We start from the raw sequence: 20978 nt of genomic DNA on the forward strand, positions 1-20978 counted from the left end.
GTGATTTTTTTAGGTTATAATTTTTTGAACTTTATACTGATTTGGGCAAAGCAAAATTTTTTTTTTAAATCTCAAAGGCTTAGGCAAAGAATTATGACAAATGCCAAAGTAAGCTCAGATGCCAAATTTCACATCATTTGGACAATTCTAGACTCCCGCCCACTTCGCTTGAAATTTTTGAAATTGGTACTATGGGAAAATATAGAGGAAAAATATATTAAATGCTATAACTTTTGAAGAATAAATCAGATAAATACAATTTATACCTCATTTTAAAGGAAATAGCCTTAGTATTTGAATGGAGATATTTCCGTTTCTTTAAAAATACAGGAAAGTGGAGTACTGGGTCATTTTGGCCCCAAAATCCGCCATTTTCAGTAATTTTTTCTGCTCCATGATGCAAATCATACATATTTTGCTGTTTTTCGAATGTGAAAAAATCTCAGAAATCGAACGACACCTTTTTGACCTTCGTCCGAATATGAGAAGTTGGGGTTATAGGGCCTTTTGTGATTCATGTTAAATTTTTATCATTTTCTCGTTCATATATCTCTATTATTCTTCAATCCATTTTCATTAAATATAACTTGTTGAACGTGGAAAATTCTTAGGAATACAACAAAAATAAATTCGTTAGCGGTAAAATTCAGAAACATCAAATTTTTTGACATCAACTCTACAAATCACATTTTTTTCATTAAATGTCCTAATACCTCAACTTTCCCTATTTTTCAGGAATGAAACTTTTCTCATGTGATCTCTACGCGCATTTTACGCTAAAAGTAGTAAATTAAATAAGAATTTTGTTGTTGAAAGGAGATAATATGTGCGATTTTATGATAAAAATGTGAAATCGAGACCATATGTCAGATAATTTGATGTTTCTGAATTTTACCGGTAACGAATCTATTTTATTTTGTTCCTAAGGATTTTTCACATTCAACAAGGTACAATTTATTAAAATGGATTGAATAATAATAGAGATATATGCACGAGAAAACGGTAAAGTTTAATATGAATCATAAAAGGCCCTATAACCCCAACTTCTCGTATTCGGACAAAGGTTCCGTTCGATTTCTGAGATTTTTTCGCATTATTAAAACTGCAAAATATGTATGATTTGCATCACGGAGCAGAAAAATTATTGAAAATAGGGGATTTTGGAGCCAAAATGACCCATTACCCCACTTTCCCGTATTTTTATAGAAACAGATATATCTCTATTCAAATACTAAGATTATTTCATTTAAAAAGATATATAAATTGTATTTTTTTATGTCTACTTCAAGAGTTATAGCATTTAATATATTTTTCCTCCATATTTGCCAATAGAACCAATTTCGAAAATTTCAAGAAAAGTCGGCAGGAGTCTACTGGTCAGCATCACCGGATGCTTCTTTCCAGTATTTGGTCATTGAGATACCATCCTTAGCCAGAGTGTAAATATTTCGATTGGGTGGAGTTCAGTTCATCCCATCCTCAAGGACAATATCGTCATTATCGCGGTACCTATGTTGCGCATTCTTACTGTGGTGGCTACTCGCAAAATATGGCAAAACTTGTTAGGGCCCCGGTATGACATTACAAATCAATACACATTTTTTAGGCATTTATTAATATATAACCCGGTTCATATTGTTGATTATGATAAAAATCGGAGTCTAACGATCATGACTGCAGATTCCCTGCCAGATCATCAACATACCGACAAACTAGTTGCGTAAGCACGGTATACTTCGTAGATTGCAGACTGATGACTCTCATTTCCAGCCAGACTACTTGAGGAGCATTGTTTGGGAATAACAATTGATCCAGTCCAAGCGAGAATTTCGCCTGAGAGCCACCATTGCGGGCCACGATCATCTTTACCGTAACTTGGAATGAGAAAGGAAGTGTTGATGTAGTACTTACTTAATGGAAGGCCCCGACTCAGTGACACTCCCATAAGTACCACGGATTGGGTAGTGGGTGGGTTGTTAGTCAGGATTCGCTTCAAGCAAGCGATGCGACTGAGAATATACTTTCGTGCATAAGATGTTTGAATAGTTTATTGACTGTAGGATACGTAAATGTTCTAGCCGTTTAAACTCTGGGTAACCGTTTATCGAGATTGTTTTATCGAAAACAACTTGAACTCCGGACAGCCGGCTGTCGGGAGTGTTGTCGACAATGTAAAATGGACCGTAAACAATGAGTTTAAAAGTGGTATTGTGGAAAATTCATATATTATGTCACGCAAAGATTACCAACACTAACTAACCCTCTGTCGCGTTATTTTTCCCCTTGGTCTAATACGAATCAACTGTAGTAGCACATTAATGCCGCTACTCGCAAAAGTGTTCATGTCCTATGGAATTTCCTATACACATGGCGCAATCACGCGTAAAACGGCCGATTGCGTCAGAGCACATGACGTGCTCCCCTCCCATTTTTGTCACAATTAGTCATCTCTTCCTCATAATTGCGTGAAAAAATTTATAAATGGCCCTTATTGGTTTAATCACAAGCATATTGAGATCCCGTAACTTTAAATTTTCCACCTCGTTCGAGTAAACGTTGCGATATTACAATGAAGACGCGAAACAGAAAAATATAAATGCTGCGTTCCTAAACGATATTAACATCATGCACGAATCAAACACTCCCCAAATAGTATATACTTATTCTTAGCTCAGTATAATTGGACTGTTGTTAATGGACTAAAAGTAAACCATTAAATATGACAATAAAACATTTGTATTTTGTGTTTAAATGATTGCCGCAAATTGGTAATTGGATTTGAATTGATCTTGCGAATTGTCAATTCGCCACCCTCATACATAATTCAAAAGTCATTCATTCAGACAAGACCATGCGTATTTTCCACACGCATTTAGGACCCAGTGGATTCGTTTCCTAGTTGGTCAAATAAACACTAAACAAACAAATAAATTAGTTTGCTCAGTCTAAAGAAATGTCAGCTCGATTGGTATCAATCGGCGGATACGTGTTCCCTTACAATGCCATCAAATGAACGTACATTAAAAATTACATACGACAAAATATGTGCAATTCAGAATATTACGAAATGAAGATTGCTTAATTATTTGCATTTAAAAAAAGATTGGAAATAATTAGTTGCATAACCAAGGTGGTTCATTTTCAAAGATAGCACTGCTGATGAATCACTTTATAAAAATTGGTGATAAGGGACGAAAATAGCTAACCACCGCCCACTTGTCACATGCTGTCTGTTGCATGCAAAACCTATATTTAAAAAACGACTATAAAACTTTATTGTAAGTTCATTCAAAAAATACATCAACATTTAAGAGGGAAGGGAGGAAGACCAGACACTACTTTTTGAATCGCTAATGCCATCAATGTAGAACTGTCCAAATCAATTGTTGCAAGAAAGACCATTTTGCATTTAATAAGAAATAATATGGCTTTTTGGTCACGATCTTCATACGAAAACACATATCTACATTTCCTCCAGTACCAACGTTTCGAAGGATTACGCCTTCATCTTCAGGGCAAAACTATAATGTTCAATTACGAATATATCCAATATTCACACTTTACACAAATATAGTATTATCTCATTCAAGTTATTTTGAACATTTTAACAGGAAACGCAACAAACAAATCCACACTGTAATGTAAAAAAATTTAGGTTTGATTTAAATTTCAATTTAAATGGTATTTTACTAAAAATCAACTTACACGCACACGCGCAAATCACAAGCAAACTGAGTAATGACAAAAGTGGCAAAAGTTTGTGTTGTATGCATTATCTTAATACGGAGCAGATTATAGTAGAAACTAACAAGGAGGGACAGATGGGAATTAACCAACATAGAGTGAGAGAGGTAGAAACAGACAGTTCTAAAAGTTTTACTTGATATGAGAAAGTGACAGAGAATGTGTAGCACACAAGATTATGCTGCATTGAAATAGGTTATGTCGTTATAAAGTAATTCCCAGAAACTGGAGCACTAGAACGGTCAAAATTGAAAGCCTGTTATCAGCACTACTCATGCTTTTAGACAGCTGTCGATATGATTTTGCGAAATTGTTTTTCACATGATAGCACTGTTTTATGAAAATTTCCTTTAATTAGTCTCGAACTGAAGTACATTGCATCTTTATTCAAAGCAAGGGTGCTCCATTTGCTGCTTAGGCTTATTGGATACGTTCGAATGTAATGAAACATGCCGAATATAATACTCAAGAGCAAACGCTTGAAGAATAAAATCTGCATTATATTTGCATTATATTTGTTCTATAACAGCACTAAGTGTAATTGGGATGTGCTTTAAGAATCTTTACGGTTTGTATGCGCTTTATCAGCTTTATATACGCATAATCAACAATCAATAATGCTGCACTTTTCCTCTGCCTTAATGCATTTATAATGCTGATACAGAGCTCGACTGCCTTGTAAACGCTTGAATAAGGTTCCTGCTAATTGAAACCCAATATGGGACAATATCATCAGCATACCGACAAACTAGTCTGCAAAAATAAATGCATATTTGTTGGAATCGTCTTCGTGACATTCAGCAATATAAAATTTCTGTGCCCGAAGCTCTTAAAAATCAAATTTGATATATACGTTTCATCGACCTTTGAGGTGAATCCATACGGCTTTCAGGCATGCGCAGGGCCGTAGAGGGAAAATACTGGACCGGGGGGTCCAACGTACCGACCCCCACTATTGTATATTACCCGAATACCAAAAAGTTACAGCTTAAAATCCTTTGGAGTTCACTGATATTATGTATATTACACTAAAATTTTATATTTATGTACCAGTTTTTGCTCTAGTTGTTTGTAGTGTCAATGACGGCAGGACTGTTAATATTCTGGAACATTTTAAATATCTCTTCGAAAATTTTGGTGACTCTAAAAAAGCCATTGTCAATAGTATTAGTGAAAGTAAAGAAGCGAAAAGATTAAAAATGTAGTAATGAGTTAAAAATATTGTAATGAGTAATGTAGTTAAAAATATTGTCTAAACGATGATCAATGGAAACAAAAAAAAAAACAACGGGAATGTACAAAAAAAAACTAAAAATGGTAAAATCAACCAAATAAACAAATTAAAGTCAATTGTAAACAAATGTATAACGGAGAAAAATTGAAACAGAACCTATAAAAATGGATAAAAAGAAAACAGAAAACTAGACAAACAAATCGTCGAAGTCGAACATTATTGAACAAATGGCGAAAATAATCGGTAAAGGTAAGAAAATTTTGAGAAGGAATGAAATTAAAAAAAAAAGCATCTAAAAAGAATACAAACATTATAATAAAAAATTAAAAGCATTAAAATCAATAAATATTTTAAACAATAGAAAAAGTGAATTAAACGTTAAGAATGCATTAAATTAGAGGAATAGATATAAATGACAAAAATAAAATAATTATTGAAAAACTAAAAAAGACGATCCGGCAAATTTTGAATAAGTCGGAAAAATTAGAATGATGAAAATACGAAAAAAGAAATTTGGATGGTATGGATTGAACAAAAACGGAGCAAGCGGACCAATTGGAATACCAAAAATATCAGGAAAACAAGAGAAAATAACAAGAAAGAATTTAAAAAATGGATTAAAATCTTTAAAGAATGAAACAAACATTAGAGATGAAATTTGAAATAAATTCAAACAACGGTCTGAATGCAAAACGAGGAAAAAGTGCGCGTAATGGCAATAAAGATAAATCAAATTATTTTTAGGAAGATAAAAAAATTAAATGGAAAAATGAAGAAATAACAATAATGAACAAAATGAAAGGTTAAGCAAAATGTATAAAAAGTAAATAAAATTAGACTAAATTAATAATGCAAAAAAATAAATCTACGAAAAACAGAAAGCTAAAAACTAAAAAACAAATCAAAAAAAAATGGAATCAAATATGAGAAAGATAAATAATTGGGCTTCCGTTTTTTTGAAGTTAGCTTCAATCCGGCGCTAGCTCAGTCCTGTCACTAAGTTAGTGTCGGATTCTGATGAGACGAAGTCGAAACATCGTCGATCTAACATCAAACGAATTGGACTAACGAAAGCTGTTTGTCGGGCGAGTTTTTCTGTACGCAGTAAAATAGTTGACAAAACCCATCGCTAAATTATCAAACAAACGTTTCATACATTGCCTAACAGTTTACATTTTTGAGCGTGTTTCGGTAGATTTACGAATAATTATCTGTACCTCGCAATATGTTACACTGGTTTATTTGACACATAACCATCATTTAGTAAAATACGTCCGGAAAATGAAACAACATTGACCAGCCTCAACAAAAACTTACAAAAGCTCGTTCGCCATTCAAAAAAAAACTCATCACCTATGAAGCATTTTGCTTGCATGAATAATGAAGCAACGCAACCTGGTTTCGCGAACACATGCACGCCAAGGATGTGACAACAAAACTTATGATGATTTCGGTTTTACGTTCCAGTCTCTCTAGGTTCGCTCTGTTTCCTATCTATGTAAAAGTGACAGTTTCGAGCGAACCCAGGGTGGATCTGATCTAAAATCGAAATTAGCATTAACGAAGAAGCAAATAAGATGGCTTGTTCTATCCCTTTATGACGGCTCGCGGTTTGCTTTGGGTTACACAAATAACTACTTGGGAATTTAATAGCCACTTTTTATGTTGGCGACATCGTACTACTAATAGAAATATTTTAAAATCTCTGAAATGATACTGGGTGGCATATTATACTTGTAATATTGAAACAAACTTTGCCAACTAAAATCAAAGAAAAATGCATTGAATCAAATCCCTGCTGGCTTGGGAAAGCTTACCGAAATGAAATGAAATGAAGCGTGGCATGTTTTTCCAGAAACCTTTGTGAACTTCGCAATCAGAGGCAGGCTTATGAGCTAGAACAAATTCTACCAAAAAACCTCCGTAAACAATTAATTGGAAGTACGATGACAATCATCGCTGTAAATCACCATTGCAGTCAAGTTTACAAGCAAGGTCCGCATAGCGATTGCTGGCCGATCGTAGCGCCGCCTAGTGACAAGTTGCAACTTGCTGATAACAAGTGAGTTTTATTTCTTTACATTGAAATCAGTTCTCAGTGATTGAAGTAAAACGCGCAGAAACAAAGCGAAGATGTTTCGTAATTTCAACCATTGTTTTCTACGGTACGTAATTTTCCTGATGGGACTCTTATGCCGTTATGGGTGGTGTCTGTTCTCTGTGGTGATACCCAGTAAATTGACAACACAGTTCAGAAAAAGAACTAGTCATATTAAACCATGTCTTTGATTTTCGGTTTTCAATTTTACATAGTGAGGCTAAAATATAAGCCAGAGTAACTCTAAATTAAAATTCTGAATAATTCACTCGGTCCAACGATGACAGCAGTTGGGATTGGTACACACATAGTACAGTCTCATTTCCTCTTCAGCTCGTCGAGTCTGAGCCTGGAAAAATACTGCTTCTCGGTGGGAACACTTGGGACAAGCGTGTTCCTCTGTTCGAGGTAGCGTCGGATCCGATATCACATCCGGCACAATATGAGTTAGTTCGCTGTAAGAAAAGAGAAAGCGTTACTGAAAGTAGTGATAGCTGCATGCGAAATTGCTCACTCGATTTCGTGCATAATTTTGTTCACATAGATACAGTTGGAATCCGCTTCCTGTTTGTAGTCACAGTTTCGGCACGCATACAGCAGCACTTTGTTTTCTTTGTCTTCCTTTGGGTACAGCATGTTGTTGCTATAGATGGATAAATTTTGGTGAATAAAAAGCGAGTCTTAGTCACGATACTACTTCAATACGCCAATCCCATTTGAAATGCGTCAATCCAACCTTTTTCCATTACACGTTCAATACCTTTGTCAATACTCTCAGGTATTGAAAAATAGTGAACGTGAAAGAGCCGCTAAATATCTATAGAACCTTGAATTACGTACCATTCCTGACAGAAACGAATACCGACAAATCCTGGACCATCGTCGTGTGCTGCGTCGTATGCCATGTTTTGTAGTTTATTATTTTTACACCACCAAATAACAAAAAATTCTACAGCGTCTTGCAATTAGAATGTGTGATGTCGTTTATTTTTCTTGTCAGTTGTCACTCTTGTCAGTCAGATACCGTTCAAGATGATAAATATAAAGGTGGAGCCATATGTCAATTTTAGTGTTGGATTTTTGCAAGCTAAAATTCTATAGCAAACTTATTGAAAAGGTGAGATGTGCAAATGAGAGCCTCTTTTTGTTTACTTTCTATTTCAAATATGACGGTTTCGCAGTTAATCTTTCCAATAATTGTCCAGTACATATCGGAAGAGTATAATTTCGACCACCTCATTATGGAAATAGTTCTCGACTAACGTATGGATATTGAGTTCACAACGGTCAGTGAGCATCTGTGATTGGCGAGTAACGGTTTGTCCGGTATTTCCACTAAAAGTGAATTTTGCTAGTTGGCTTGTTCGCCCTAATCATATGTTTGTCGAGAGTTAAGCAGCTAACGCAAATGCGATCGAGTTATTAGCGAAAGAACCTTTTCAATAAGTTTGCCTACGATCTTTTCGATAAGTTTGGTGGAATTATCAATTGGCTCTGGGGCATCAAATATTGTTGCTATAGAATAGGGGATATTTGAAAATTTCCAATCAGAAATATAATTGGGTCATTAAGACATGCTATTTTCGACTTTTTCTGATGCAGCTGACGTTAAAGATACGTAATCGGTCTAGCAATCCAACTTTTTTTTTCGCTTTTTTATACGCAAAATAGCAAATAAAAATAATTAAAAAATTGAATTATTACGACCACACCTTCGATTGCACTATCTTGATCCCTATCCTTTTGCTGGGATAACTGTAAAAAATGCTAACCCGTGTAGCTAAATTTACTATCAAGGAAGAGCGATAGTGTCAAACGTGCACATGTTTACATTTTCGTAGAAAATCAATTAAAAATTATTCAGAGGTTTTCAAGGTTGAACATATATATTATATTTATAAAGATGAGCTCTATCGATTTATGAAAAAAAAGAAGAATATTTTATTCTTCATTTAGGTACTCAATATTGACGGTCGTTTTGGCATATAAAAGCTGAATGCAAAGCACCTGATATAATAGTTGTCACCTTTCCATTTCGATATCTTGGGATGACAGAAGCAACCCACTGAGACGTCCAAAAAATTGTTTCAAAATTGTTCAACACGGGTCCAACGATGGACATTTGTTTAAAGGGTATTTGGACGTTGTCCAAATTGGTCCAACGAACGTCCTTTATTGGACGATTTTGAAACCAACCGTTCTTAGAGGGAAAATGCAGGGGTGTTTCAACCGGTTTCACATGATAGGGTACTGTCGGTACTGTGGGCTATATAATCCACTTGAAATTATCTGTATAAGTATAATGGATCCATGGCATCACTGTTGAATGTTCGGGAAAAATCGGGCGCTTTCTAACATGACGGATAAAGTATGATATGCACAGTAAACATAAGCACAATGTTTTCATTTCATTAGTATCGCATGGATTGCAAAGCGTTTTGTATCTTGTTCAAATCAGTGGTGTATTTATTTGAAATAAAGAAGGTACCTGTAGTGAACATTAATAACAGCGTGTATTACTACCGTATAACAAACGAAGCAAAAAAGGTTTGAGCACTGCTTTATAGAAAATGGCAAGTGGAGGAAACAATCCCGAACGACCCCGGCAGCCCCGGAATTTGCAGGTAAGTGTTTCATTTATAAAGCTTAAACTCGTTAATCTTTGGTGTTTATGTTCATAATAGGGTCTTCTTAAATTCGCCATGGAAGCAACCGAAGCGGAAGATGCCCCTCATCCACCTCAGTTAGAACCTATGGATGAAGAACGTCGCCGATTTCTAGAAGAGGCTCTAAAATCCCTCACTGTAGATGTGGTACAAGAAATTGAAAAAGCTATGCGAACGTTACTGGACACAGCCAGTGCCGAAGAAGACAAAGCAGAAGCAATAGAAACAATCATTGACTTTGTACAGGACATCGATGCTGCCAATGGTGAGTTTATCTCAATTGAAAATTAGATCATCTCAGCTGAAGGCAAAAAGCAACAGCAGATTAGTGATACTATCCTGTAACAAATAGGTTCGTAATTTGGTAACCTTTGGTTTTGTCTATCGTCTAAACTGTGCTTCGATAGTCTTTCCTAATTTGAAAGATGGTATCGCGGTCTTTAATATAGAGTAGAATATTGTGATCTTTTGCATTCACTGTAATAAAACCATATTTTCAGACTTCTTCAAAGTTGGCGGATCATCGATCATTCAACCCGGTCTAGATTCACAAAATGTGGAAGTCTGCACTGGAACTTTGCGTCTGGTAGCGGAACTTGCTCAAAACAATCCATTTTGTCAACAACGCCTACTTGAGGCCAACGTCCTTCCTCGCTTAATAGAACTGCTCTCCGGCGAAGCATCGGTGGCTAGTCAAGCAATGCATGCCGTATCTTGCATGGTTCGTCATTACGAACCCTGTTTGGCCGCTTTCATCGCTATTGGCGGGCTTGAGTGTATACTTGGATGCATTCAAACAGACAACGAGAAGCTACGAATCAAATCGTCCTTTCTTATGTCCAACCTGTGCACTGAGTTTGCTGCTGTGAGGGATGAGTTTATTAAACTGAATGCGGTGGAGCGTGTGGCAGCTTCAATTCGGCCTTCCAAAGATTACGAACCAAAATTGGAAACTGCACTGTCCACGCTTTGCGTTCTGACGGAGAACGAAGAAGCAGTTCGGCGATGTCAGAATGCGAGTCTGAAGTTGAAATCTAAGCTGGAGTCGGTACAGAAACTCAACAATGGGAAAGAGGAATGCCAAGTGAGTAATATTTTTGTACATTCAAGAATCTTACTAATTTGAACCTCATTCACAGGAGCAAATTGAGTATTCTAATATACTTTTGAAGCGATGTTTTGCTGACGATAATGGCGGAACGGATCGTTGACTTGTTATCTGAGATTAAATTGGTTTTGATTTATTTGTGACAATTACAATCATTTTTATTGAATGGATAGATGACATCCGCCAATAACTGGGGTCCTACTCCAATGCTACTATAAAAACAGAAGCCTACTCAAATTCTACTGACTTTCTAGCTTCTATTTCCAGTATATTTATATTTATTTGTAGAACCCAAAGAAGTCAATCGTGATTACTTTTTAGTTAGTTACTGCTAGAAATGTTCGAGAATTGATAAAAATGTAGCTTTCAGCGTATTTTTCGTAAGCCGATAGTCCAGTGAGGTAGCAATAGCGCGCTGAGCGACAAGTACTGCTTTTCGGAAGGGAGTCGCAGAAAATATTAGATATTAGTAGTTTAACATCAAATGCGGACTTTTAAAATTCAGTGGTTCGCGAATTGTACAGCAAACGGCTCTGACAGACAGGAAGTCCGAGATAGTAGTACAAGTAGCATAATAACAATTATGTGCCATATAAAGAGATTGGAAGGGTAAAGAGCCGCCATGTTCCATTTGTAATTCCAATCGTGCTATAGACGCTTAAAGCTGAATTCGAATTCCAAACATGGAGTCCCTTTGTAATTCTAGTCTCTTTAGTGTCATACGCAATATACAATAAATCTTGAATTATGCTTCTTAAGCCTTTGTTATCAAGTGTAAAAATCGGACACGGATACAGTATGAGATTTGGTTCAAAAGTTTTCACTGGTAAGCTGCCGTTGCACGCATAGTTGTGTCATGTTAATAGAACATGGGGAAAATTTGATTAAATAATAAATAAACTATTGATTTAAATGAAGAAGAGTACTTTGTATGAACCGGAGATATGAACCTTTATTCTTAGTTACGACGAATGCGAGATTCGTTCGAAAGCGATTCGAACGAATGGTAAGTCCATTTGATTTTACTGTCGTAAACGGGACTACAAACCACTTTCGATCGAATATCGCATTCGTCGTAAACAAGAATAAGAGTGATTTTTGAATGGTTTTTATACTGAAGGTTTTATTAACCCTTAAATGCATCAAACTCATTTTTCATTGGTACTCATTTTTCGGTATGAATGCTTTATTTACCTCTTTTTGAGGCTTTATATCACAGTATGCATTTAAGGGTTAAACGACTACAATATCGAAAAGCTCTTGTCCGACTTTTTCACCTGAATTTTATGGGGTAATTAGGCTACTTGGGCACTATTAGAGGGGGGGGGGCACTAGGGTGTCCCAAAATGACATCATGTTAAAAATGCCATCTGGATCACCTCTTAAATGAAAGATTTGGGTATTAGGACTACTTTCTTCTCCGGAGTGAATTTGCTAAAACGCTCCCTACTGGTGGCGACTTTTGATTTTTTGAAAAATGTGTTGATTTTGGGTAAAATTTCAAATTTTTGCCTGTTGAAGTGCTCCTGAAGTTCAGGACCTGAACTGTCTTGGATTTTTCAGCATTTCTACATTTATTACAAAAGAAATGTATAGAATCCGCTCAAACTTTGAAAACTTTTTCCGAGGCCCGGAGGACCGATACTCATATATCAATCGAATCAGCTCGACAAATTAGGACAATGTATGTATATGTGTATGTATGTATGTACACTAAAGTCATGTAATACAAATGAAACGCCTAACGTGACAGTTTGACACTATTATTTTTGTTTTTCGATATGTTGCTTATTTATTTCTGAGATGTGGGTGATCTGCCAAAACAAAACGTGTTTTAAGCGAACAAAGCGATCATATTGCGCAAGCTAGATAGAAATGAAAATACCTTTCTAACAAGCTATCAAGATTGTCAAAAATCAAATATTAAACATTTTGTATTTTTATTCCGCGCTTACCAATTTAAACCAACTAAACATGAGACCGTTACATACAGAGTATTGCTAACTTAAACAGATTTTGAATATCGGGGCATGGAAATACATATACGTGATTCAAGGAATTCGGTTCTGAAAACATTTTGTAAACTACCTCAATAATATTTAAAATATTTCTCAAAAATTAATATGCAATTTTCTTCAAAAACAAAATAATGTGTGAGCTGACTTCATAGTGAATTTTTTTCTAGAGTTCATGTATTTATCTCTTGGATTAGGCGTTGCGTTCAATCGTGAGGTAGATGTTGGAGGGTATATCAATTCATAGATCATCTAGTAATCCATCTAGTAGTGAGATAAAAAATTTCTCATATATTTACTTGTAGCAACCGAGAGCAACTGTATTTTTGAATCCCAAAATTCTACTGAAAATTTGTCCTCTTTTGCAAGATTTTGGTTATACAGGACATGGTGTAAAAATCAAAAATTGTAAAATGTTTGTGTTACGAGAAAACTTTAACTATTTTCCAATGTTCACACCCTCAAGATGAAATGAGTATCCCTCCGAAACGTCGAACTATGGATAAGCCGGCGACCAAAAATTGAAAACTACATCAACTCCAATTTAATTCCGAGCTTTTATATACACTATAATTAAGGAAATTCATGGCTATCTAGAAAAAGATTTAACTTAACTGGGTAATATGGATGTTTGAAGATGAAAATTTTGAGAAGAGACATTCCACGTGCGTTTTATTGTGTTATTTAAACTATTCGTATCTCAACTGAATTTTGAATGAAACATGCTTTTCTAATATGTCATGTGAAAAGTAATAACATCTTTTTGCCTTTCTCATATAGAAAGGTTATGCAATCACTCTAAAAATCGTCAACCTAATCCCGGCCTGGAGGGCCGAGTGTCATATGCCATTCGACTCAGTTCGTCGAGATCGGAAAATGCCTGTGTGTGTATGTGTGTATGTGGAAAAAAAATGTCACCTCTGTTTCTCAGAGATAGCTGGACCGATTTGCACAAACTGAGACTAAGTTTGAAAGGTACAGCCTTCCCATCGGCTGTTATTGTACTTTTTATCGATTGGACTTCCAGTTCCGTAGTTACGGGTTGAAGAGTGTCACCACACAGCAAATTCACATATAAACTGAAATGAAAAATTCTTAAAGGGGGGAGTAAGGGAAAATTTCAAAATCGAATTTGCATGTTATGGGCCTTACGAAAAACTAATTGTTGTTGATGGAGAAACGCGAATAACTTCTGAAAAGGTCGTAATAAAACAAAATAATTGTGTTGTTAAAACAAAATTTAAAATATTTCGAGAACTACCACATTCCAGAAAATTTTTGTTATAAGAATTTTGATTTAAAATAGCGTTCAGAATCATATTCAAAAATAAAATGCTACTTTTGACTGCAAATAGTATGAATTATAATAATTTCTCAAAAGTTGTTGTTAGGAAAGTTTTTTTTATTTAAAGCTTTTCCATGATCCAAATACACTGAAAAAGCTTCTTTTATGTCGTTAAAAAGATAAACATTAGACTTTTGAAATTTTATGATGGAGTAACGCGTATAACATTTAAAAAGGACATAATTACATGAATTAATTGTCTTTGTTACAGCAAAATTCCAAATATCTCGACAACTATCGCATTTTGGAAGATATTTGTTAAATGCATTTTGATGTAAAATGATACTTAGAATTATATTCTGTAATAAAATTACAGTTTTGTATGTCAATTAGTATGAAATTTAAAAACATGTATAAAGTTATTGTTAGAAAAACTTTTTTACCGATAAGTTCTCCATCATGCAATCACATTCAAAATGTTTCTTTTCTCTTTAGGTTTTTGTTGACAAAATATAAAAAATTAGAGAAAATGGGTTTTTTGCAATTTGAATTTTTATCATAAATTTTGTTGTGAAAAATGACACAATTTTTTTTCAGTGTATATTTTTTTTCGTGCAGAAGTATTTATTATCTGTACCTCGTTCTCAGATAGTTTTACTGTATAAAATAGAGTAATTGATCAAAAACAAAATTGAAATTATTGCACGTAGAAACGTCTACCCCCTTTTAAAAAATTGCGCTTTAGTCAAAATAATCTTATTAACTGTGGAAAATTTTTAGTCTTCCATGCCGGTTAAACCTGTAAAGTTTCATCAGAATCTAAGTTGGTCGGTCACGATTTTAGAGATTTTCGGACGGATCTTCGAGGAATTCCTATTCAAAAATGGTTTTTTTTCTATGAATTCTATTCGTTTTTTCCAGTTCTTACATGTTTTCAGTTTCTTCATTTTAATAATCTAATTTTTCAAATGCATTTATTTCATTCATATTATTTATTTAACACGATATATTGTTTTGATTAGTTTATAACTTTTTAAGATCGCTTATCAATTCTTTTTTTTCTGCTCATTTTCTTCTTTTTTATTCATTTTATCAATTTTATTCGTTTGTATATTCATTCATTTTATTCAATACACTTATTTTTTTAATTGGTATTATTCTTTTCATTCATTCCAATCATTTTATTCCTTTTATCCATTTCATTCATTTGATTCATTTGGTTAATTTGATTCATTTGAGTCATTTGGTTCATTTGATTCATTTGATTCATTTGATTCATTTGATTCATTTGATTCATTTGATTCTTTTGATTCTTTTGATTCTTTTGAATCATTTTATTAATTTGATTCATTTGATTCATTTGATTCATTTGATTCATTTGATTCATTTGATTCATTTGATTCATTTGATTCATATGATTCATTTGATTCATTTGATTCATTTGGTTCATTGGATCCATTTGATTCTTTTGATTCATTTGATTCATTTGATTCATTTGATTCATTTGATTCATTTGATTCATTTGATCCATTTGATTCATTTGATTCACTGGATTCATTCGATTCATTGTATTCATTAGATTTATTTGATTCATTGGATTCATTTGATTTATTTGATTTATTTGATTCATTTGATTTATTTGATTCATTTGATTCATTTGATTCATTTGATTTATTTGATTCATTTGATTCATTTGATTCATTGGATTCATTGGATCCATTTGATTCATTGGATTCATTGGATTTATTTGATTCATTGGATTCATTTGATTCATTTGATTTATTTGATTTTTTTGATTCATTTGATTCATTTGATTCATTTGATTCATTTGATTCATTTGATTCATTTGATTCATTTGATTCATTTGATTCATTTGATTCATTTGATTCATTTGATTCATTTGATTCATTTGATTCATTTGATTCATTTGATTCATTTGATTCATTTGATTCATTTGATTCATTTGATTCATTTGATTCATTTGATTCATTTGATTCATTTGATTCATTTGATTCATTTGATTCATTTGATTCATTTGATTCATTTGATTCATTTGATTCATTTGATTCATTTGATTCATTTGATTCATTTGATTCATTTGATTCATTTGATTCATTTGATTCATTTGATTCATTTGATTCATTTGATTCATTTGATTAATTTGATTAATTTGATTAATTTGATTCATTTGATTCATTGGATTCATTGGATTCATTTGATTCATTGGATTTATTTGATTCATTGGATTCATTTGATTTATTTGATTCATTTGATTCATTTGATTTATTTGATTTATTTGATTCATTTGATTCATTTGATTCATTTGATTCATTTGATTCATTTGATTCATTTGATTCATTTGATTCATTTGATTCATTTGATTCATTTGATTCATTTGATTCATTTGATTCATTTGATTCATTTGATTCATTTGATTCATTTGATTCATTTGATTCATTTGATTCATTTGATTCATTTGATTCATTTGATTCATTTGATTCATTTGATTCGTTTGATTCGTTTGATTCATTTGATTCATTTGATTCATTTGATTCATTTGATTCATTTGATTCATTTGATTCATTTGATTCATTTGATTCATTTGATTCATTTGATTCATTTGATGCATTTGATTAATTTGAATCATTTGATTCATTTTGATTCATTTGATTCATTTGATTCATTTGATTCATTTGATTCATTTGATTCATTTGATTCATTTGATTCATTTGATTCATTTGATTTATTTGATTCATTTGATTCATTTGATTCATTTGATTCATTTGATTCATTGGATTTATTTGATTCATTGGATTCATTTGATTTATTTGATTCATTTGATTTATTTGATTCATTTGATTCATTTGATTCATTTGATTCATTTGATTCATTTGATTCATTTGATTCATTTGATTCATTTGATTCATTTGATTCATTTGATTCATTTGATTCATTTGATTCATTTGATTCATTTGATTCATTTGATTCTTTGATTCATTTGATTCATTTGATTCATTTGATTCATTTGATTCATTTGATTAATTTGATTCATTTGATTCATTTGATTCATTTGATTCATTTGATTAATTTGATTCATTTGATTCATTTGATCAATTTGATTAATTTTATTTATTTTCTTCATTTCTTTAACTTTATTCATTTCATGATCATTCATTCCAATTATTCATTTCATTCAATTTGTTAGTTTGAGTCAACTTAATTTATTCAATTTATTTTATAACTATTTTCAAATATTGCCCAATTTTTCATTTAATTAGCTAATATAATTTGATTTATATATTCTATTAATTTGATTTATATTAACCATTTTACTCATTTTATGAATTTAAAAACCTTCTGGTTTTCTTTTTTTATTTTGTTCGTTTTATTGATTTTCTATATTTTATTCAGTTTAATCGAGGCTTTATTTGTGCAGGACAAGAAACTGCAAACTAATGAACGAGTTCTGTAAACTAATGAATGATCCAATAGTGATATGTGTAAGACATGTCTCATCTCACTGATAAGTGGATTAAGTTGGTTTTTTTTAATATGTATCACAAAAACCTTTTCTCATATTTCTTATTCGTGTAAAGAAGAGTTCTTGAACAATTTTAGCTTTCTCATATGGAAAGGTTATGCAGTTAAAGGTGTGCGCTGCGCCGCCGATTTCAGGGAAAAATCGGCGGCACGCCGGCGTCACGCCGATGTGCTTACTATTTTTACATGCAATCGTCGGCGCGGCGCGGCGGCGTGGCGCACACCTCTCAATTGAGCGACCGAAAATATAAATCGCATTAATAGAACATGCTTCGCAAAATCCGTTTCAAACATATTAGAATTTAACAATCGTAAATAAACTTCAAGCATAAAAATCGGCCAGCAATCCTTCAGTATAAGAATGGCTTAAAAAGTTCCTACCCGTAAAACTCGGCAAGGATGAACTTTCAGTATAAATCGCTCGTAGGAGCATCCGTTTTTCATTATGTTCAAGATTAAAAGTCGGCTAACAAAAACTACTTTATAAGAATCGGATATATTTTTCTGATTTTTTACTGAAGGTTTTATTTACCCGACTCTTACAAAGGAAAGTCCCAGTCCGATTTTTATACTTGAAGTTTATTTCCGGTTTTTATATTCTAATATATATGGGACGAGTTCTACGAAGCATCTTGTTTCCTAGCGACTTTTATTTTCGGGCGCTCCAATTGGAACTACACTTGCATGAGGCAGCAACAAGGGAAAGCTAGATGTCTGCATTGCACTGCTACAGCATGGCGCAGATCCTAACCTAAGGAATCCGGAAAATAAAATTCAACTGGATTTGGCGTAAGCCCCGTGCTGACCGGTGAGTACGGAAAGTATGAACTACTGGCTGCGGCTCGATCCGACTCGTAAGAGCGTCTGTTGGAACTGAGGACACAGCTGAATGTGAATTGTCATGCGAGTGATGAGGGCAAATCCACCCGACTTGGTCTGGCTGCCGGTTATAATCGTGCACGGATCGTACAGATTATGCTGCAACATAGTATCGACGTTCGTGTCAACAACAAATGCGGCTTGTTCCCTTGCACAATGCCTATTCTTATGATCACTTTGAAATGACCGAACTATTAATCGAAAATGGTGATTGACTCATTTGAAATAAAAATTGATTTTTTCACGAAAATTCCGTCATTTTGTGAGAAAAACCTTAATTGAAAAATTATTGAAAACTCATCGTAGGCTTAGGTATTTTTTACATAGAATGTGTATGCAAAGTTTGAAATAATCGGATAAGTAGTTTTTGAATGGCAGCTAACACCGCAAATCGTGTTTTTACCAGATACGTTCAACAAAAAGCTTCGTCACCGAGTCACTTGTCGATAGTTTTATATAGAAAAGTAACAGAATGTTATTGAAATGATACATTATAATGTACAAAAGTTTTTATCAATTTGCTGCACCCAAATTTCTAAAAAAATCGCCAAAAAAGTGTTTTTTCCACACTGAAACCCCCTAAAAATTTGCAATTTGGTTCCATTTTCTTCATTTTTCCTGTCCCTAATTATTTCCGTTCGGAATTATGTTTCCTTTTTTTATTTTGTCCGTTTCCTAATTTATTTTTCATTTTGTTCAGTTTTTCTATTACTTTTTCAATTTTCTTTCATTTATTCTGCACTGCTACGTTATTAGTCACCGTCACCAACGAAATAAATGTTGTCGACATCCAGGAAATCTGGATCGGCGAGAAGTCGAAAGCCGCAAATAGCGGTAAGTCAAAAAACGAAAATATCAAGTACATCGAATACATAGTGAAAGCTCACAAGTATACAACTAGTTAAGTGAAGCCGTTAATTGGAACACGTGGTGGCATGTATTCCAGAGAGGTGAACAAAAAAGGTTGCAGCAAAGCTGCCGGATTAAGAAGATAAAAAGCTACCAACATGTGGATAGCAGAATGATGCAGTCGAACTAAACCACAATTTGTACTAAGGTACAGGTATCTACTTCTGGCCTGAGTGATGACACTGCACTGATTTTATAACGACTGTTACGTGTAATAATTAGCTTTTGTTCATAAACATGACTTATTTCGCATCAAACTATGTCGAAATTTTTATCTAGTTCTACATGGCCCATGCAGACAGATACGTTACTAGATGGGATTAAATCATAAAATAAATCAAATAAAGGTTACATATAAATAGACAAAACAACTACCATTGCATAAAGGCGGTAATTGTTACATTTCTCGTATCTGCATATATAGAGTCCGACAAAAGTCCCCCTGTTGTTCGTACGATGGAGTGTAGAGTAAAGGATAAATATGATTGTACATTATACATACAGCTGTAACTTTTGATCCGAAAGTAGGTCGAGCAGTTGGTTGAATTTTGTTACAGCAGTCCGGATGGTTTGGCTTTACATATTCAAATACCTACAGTAGGCGGTTAAAAATAATGGAACTATAGCTTCAATTAAGAACCCTGTTTAACCGGAAGAGAAAGATCTACAGCGATGATTTTTTTCTCAAATTGTGGGTATGTTCCTTGTTTATAAACGAACTCTCACTATCTAGCAGTGAGATGGACAGTTGCTGGTTATTAGCTCGGTACTGAAGTGTTCGTGTTCGAATTCATTGTATTATACACTTGGTGTAATAAAAGTCTATATGGGTCATTCCACGTTAGATTCGCAACCAAAATTTTAATTCGGTCCAAAATTTGTTTCTTGAATTATTTAGCTAAAAATAATTAACTGATAATTCTAACTACTAGATGCATGGAAAAAAATAAATAAAAAAAGGTGCGTGAGCTTACCGAAAAAAAATATTTTTTTGTTGAGTAACTTATGTAATCTGCAAATTGAATTTTTTTTAAAATGAATCAGTTTTTTACTTATTTTTTGCTTTAAATATTAAGAATCATGTTAAAAAGATTGAGAAAACATTCGGGAGTGGATCTCAAATTACTTTGAAAGATATTACGATTATAAACTTAAAACAAGAAAATTTTACGCTGAACCCCCAGAAACAGGCCTGTTTTAATTGTAATATCTCGTAAAGCCTCGTCCATTCTGAAATTGCTGCCCAATCGTCTCAATATAATTTCAAAGATTTTTTGGTTTAACTTTAAAATGAAATTATTTGCTTCTAAGATTTGTAGAATACTCAAGTTATATATTACAATAGCACATACAAATTTTCCAGCGAGCTAATGCAAAAACGCAATTTTTATTATTGAATTAAACTATCTTATTCTGGCTAAGTTGGAAGTAGGGGAAAGTGAGGCAATATGAGCACCCCAAGGATGAAGGCAAATATATCAGCAGAAAAACATACAAATA

The 20978-nt window shown here is 33.5% G+C and overlaps 2 protein-coding genes across 2 annotated transcripts; one reads left to right on the top strand and one right to left on the bottom strand.

The window, feature by feature from the left end:
- Window positions 1-7228: 7228 nt before the first annotated feature.
- LOC131681748 (DNA-directed RNA polymerase II subunit RPB9) lies at window positions 7229-8077 on the bottom strand. Its single transcript, XM_058962739.1, has 3 exons — window positions 7917-8077; window positions 7591-7719; window positions 7229-7531 (listed from the first exon to the last, which is right to left on the bottom strand). The coding sequence occupies exons 1-3, from the start codon at window positions 7979-7981 to the stop codon at window positions 7342-7344; spliced, it is 384 nt and encodes a 127-aa protein (XP_058818722.1). The 5' UTR covers window positions 7982-8077; the 3' UTR covers window positions 7229-7341.
- Window positions 8078-9394: 1317 nt separating this feature from the next.
- LOC131681747 (hsp70-binding protein 1) lies at window positions 9395-10996 on the top strand. Its single transcript, XM_058962738.1, has 4 exons — window positions 9395-9700; window positions 9761-10007; window positions 10243-10826; window positions 10882-10996. Exons 1-4 carry the CDS (start codon window positions 9647-9649, stop codon window positions 10951-10953), a joined length of 957 nt encoding a protein of 318 aa, XP_058818721.1. The 5' UTR covers window positions 9395-9646; the 3' UTR covers window positions 10954-10996.
- The last annotated feature ends 9982 nt before the right edge of the window (window positions 10997-20978 follow it).

This window comes from Topomyia yanbarensis, chromosome 2 (assembly GCF_030247195.1).
Source record: "Topomyia yanbarensis strain Yona2022 chromosome 2, ASM3024719v1, whole genome shotgun sequence".
NCBI classification, from domain to species: domain Eukaryota; kingdom Metazoa; phylum Arthropoda; class Insecta; order Diptera; family Culicidae; genus Topomyia; species Topomyia yanbarensis.

Coding starts and splice junctions, on each gene's coding strand:
- LOC131681748 (XM_058962739.1), bottom strand. CDS start 7,981: ATGGCATACGACGCAGCACACGACGATGGTCCAGGATTTGTCGGTATT. Junction 7,720..7,916: donor ATTCGTTTCTGTCAGGAATG/GTACGTAATTCA, acceptor ATCCATCTATAG/CAACAACATGCTGTACCCAA. Junction 7,532..7,590: donor AAAATTATGCACGAAATCGA/GTGAGCAATTTC, acceptor CTTTTCTTACAG/CGAACTAACTCATATTGTGC.
- LOC131681747 (XM_058962738.1), top strand. CDS start 9,647: ATGGCAAGTGGAGGAAACAATCCCGAACGACCCCGGCAGCCCCGGAAT. Junction 9,701..9,760: donor GGCAGCCCCGGAATTTGCAG/GTAAGTGTTTCA, acceptor TGTTCATAATAG/GGTCTTCTTAAATTCGCCAT. Junction 10,827..10,881: donor ATGGGAAAGAGGAATGCCAA/GTGAGTAATATT, acceptor CCTCATTCACAG/GAGCAAATTGAGTATTCTAA.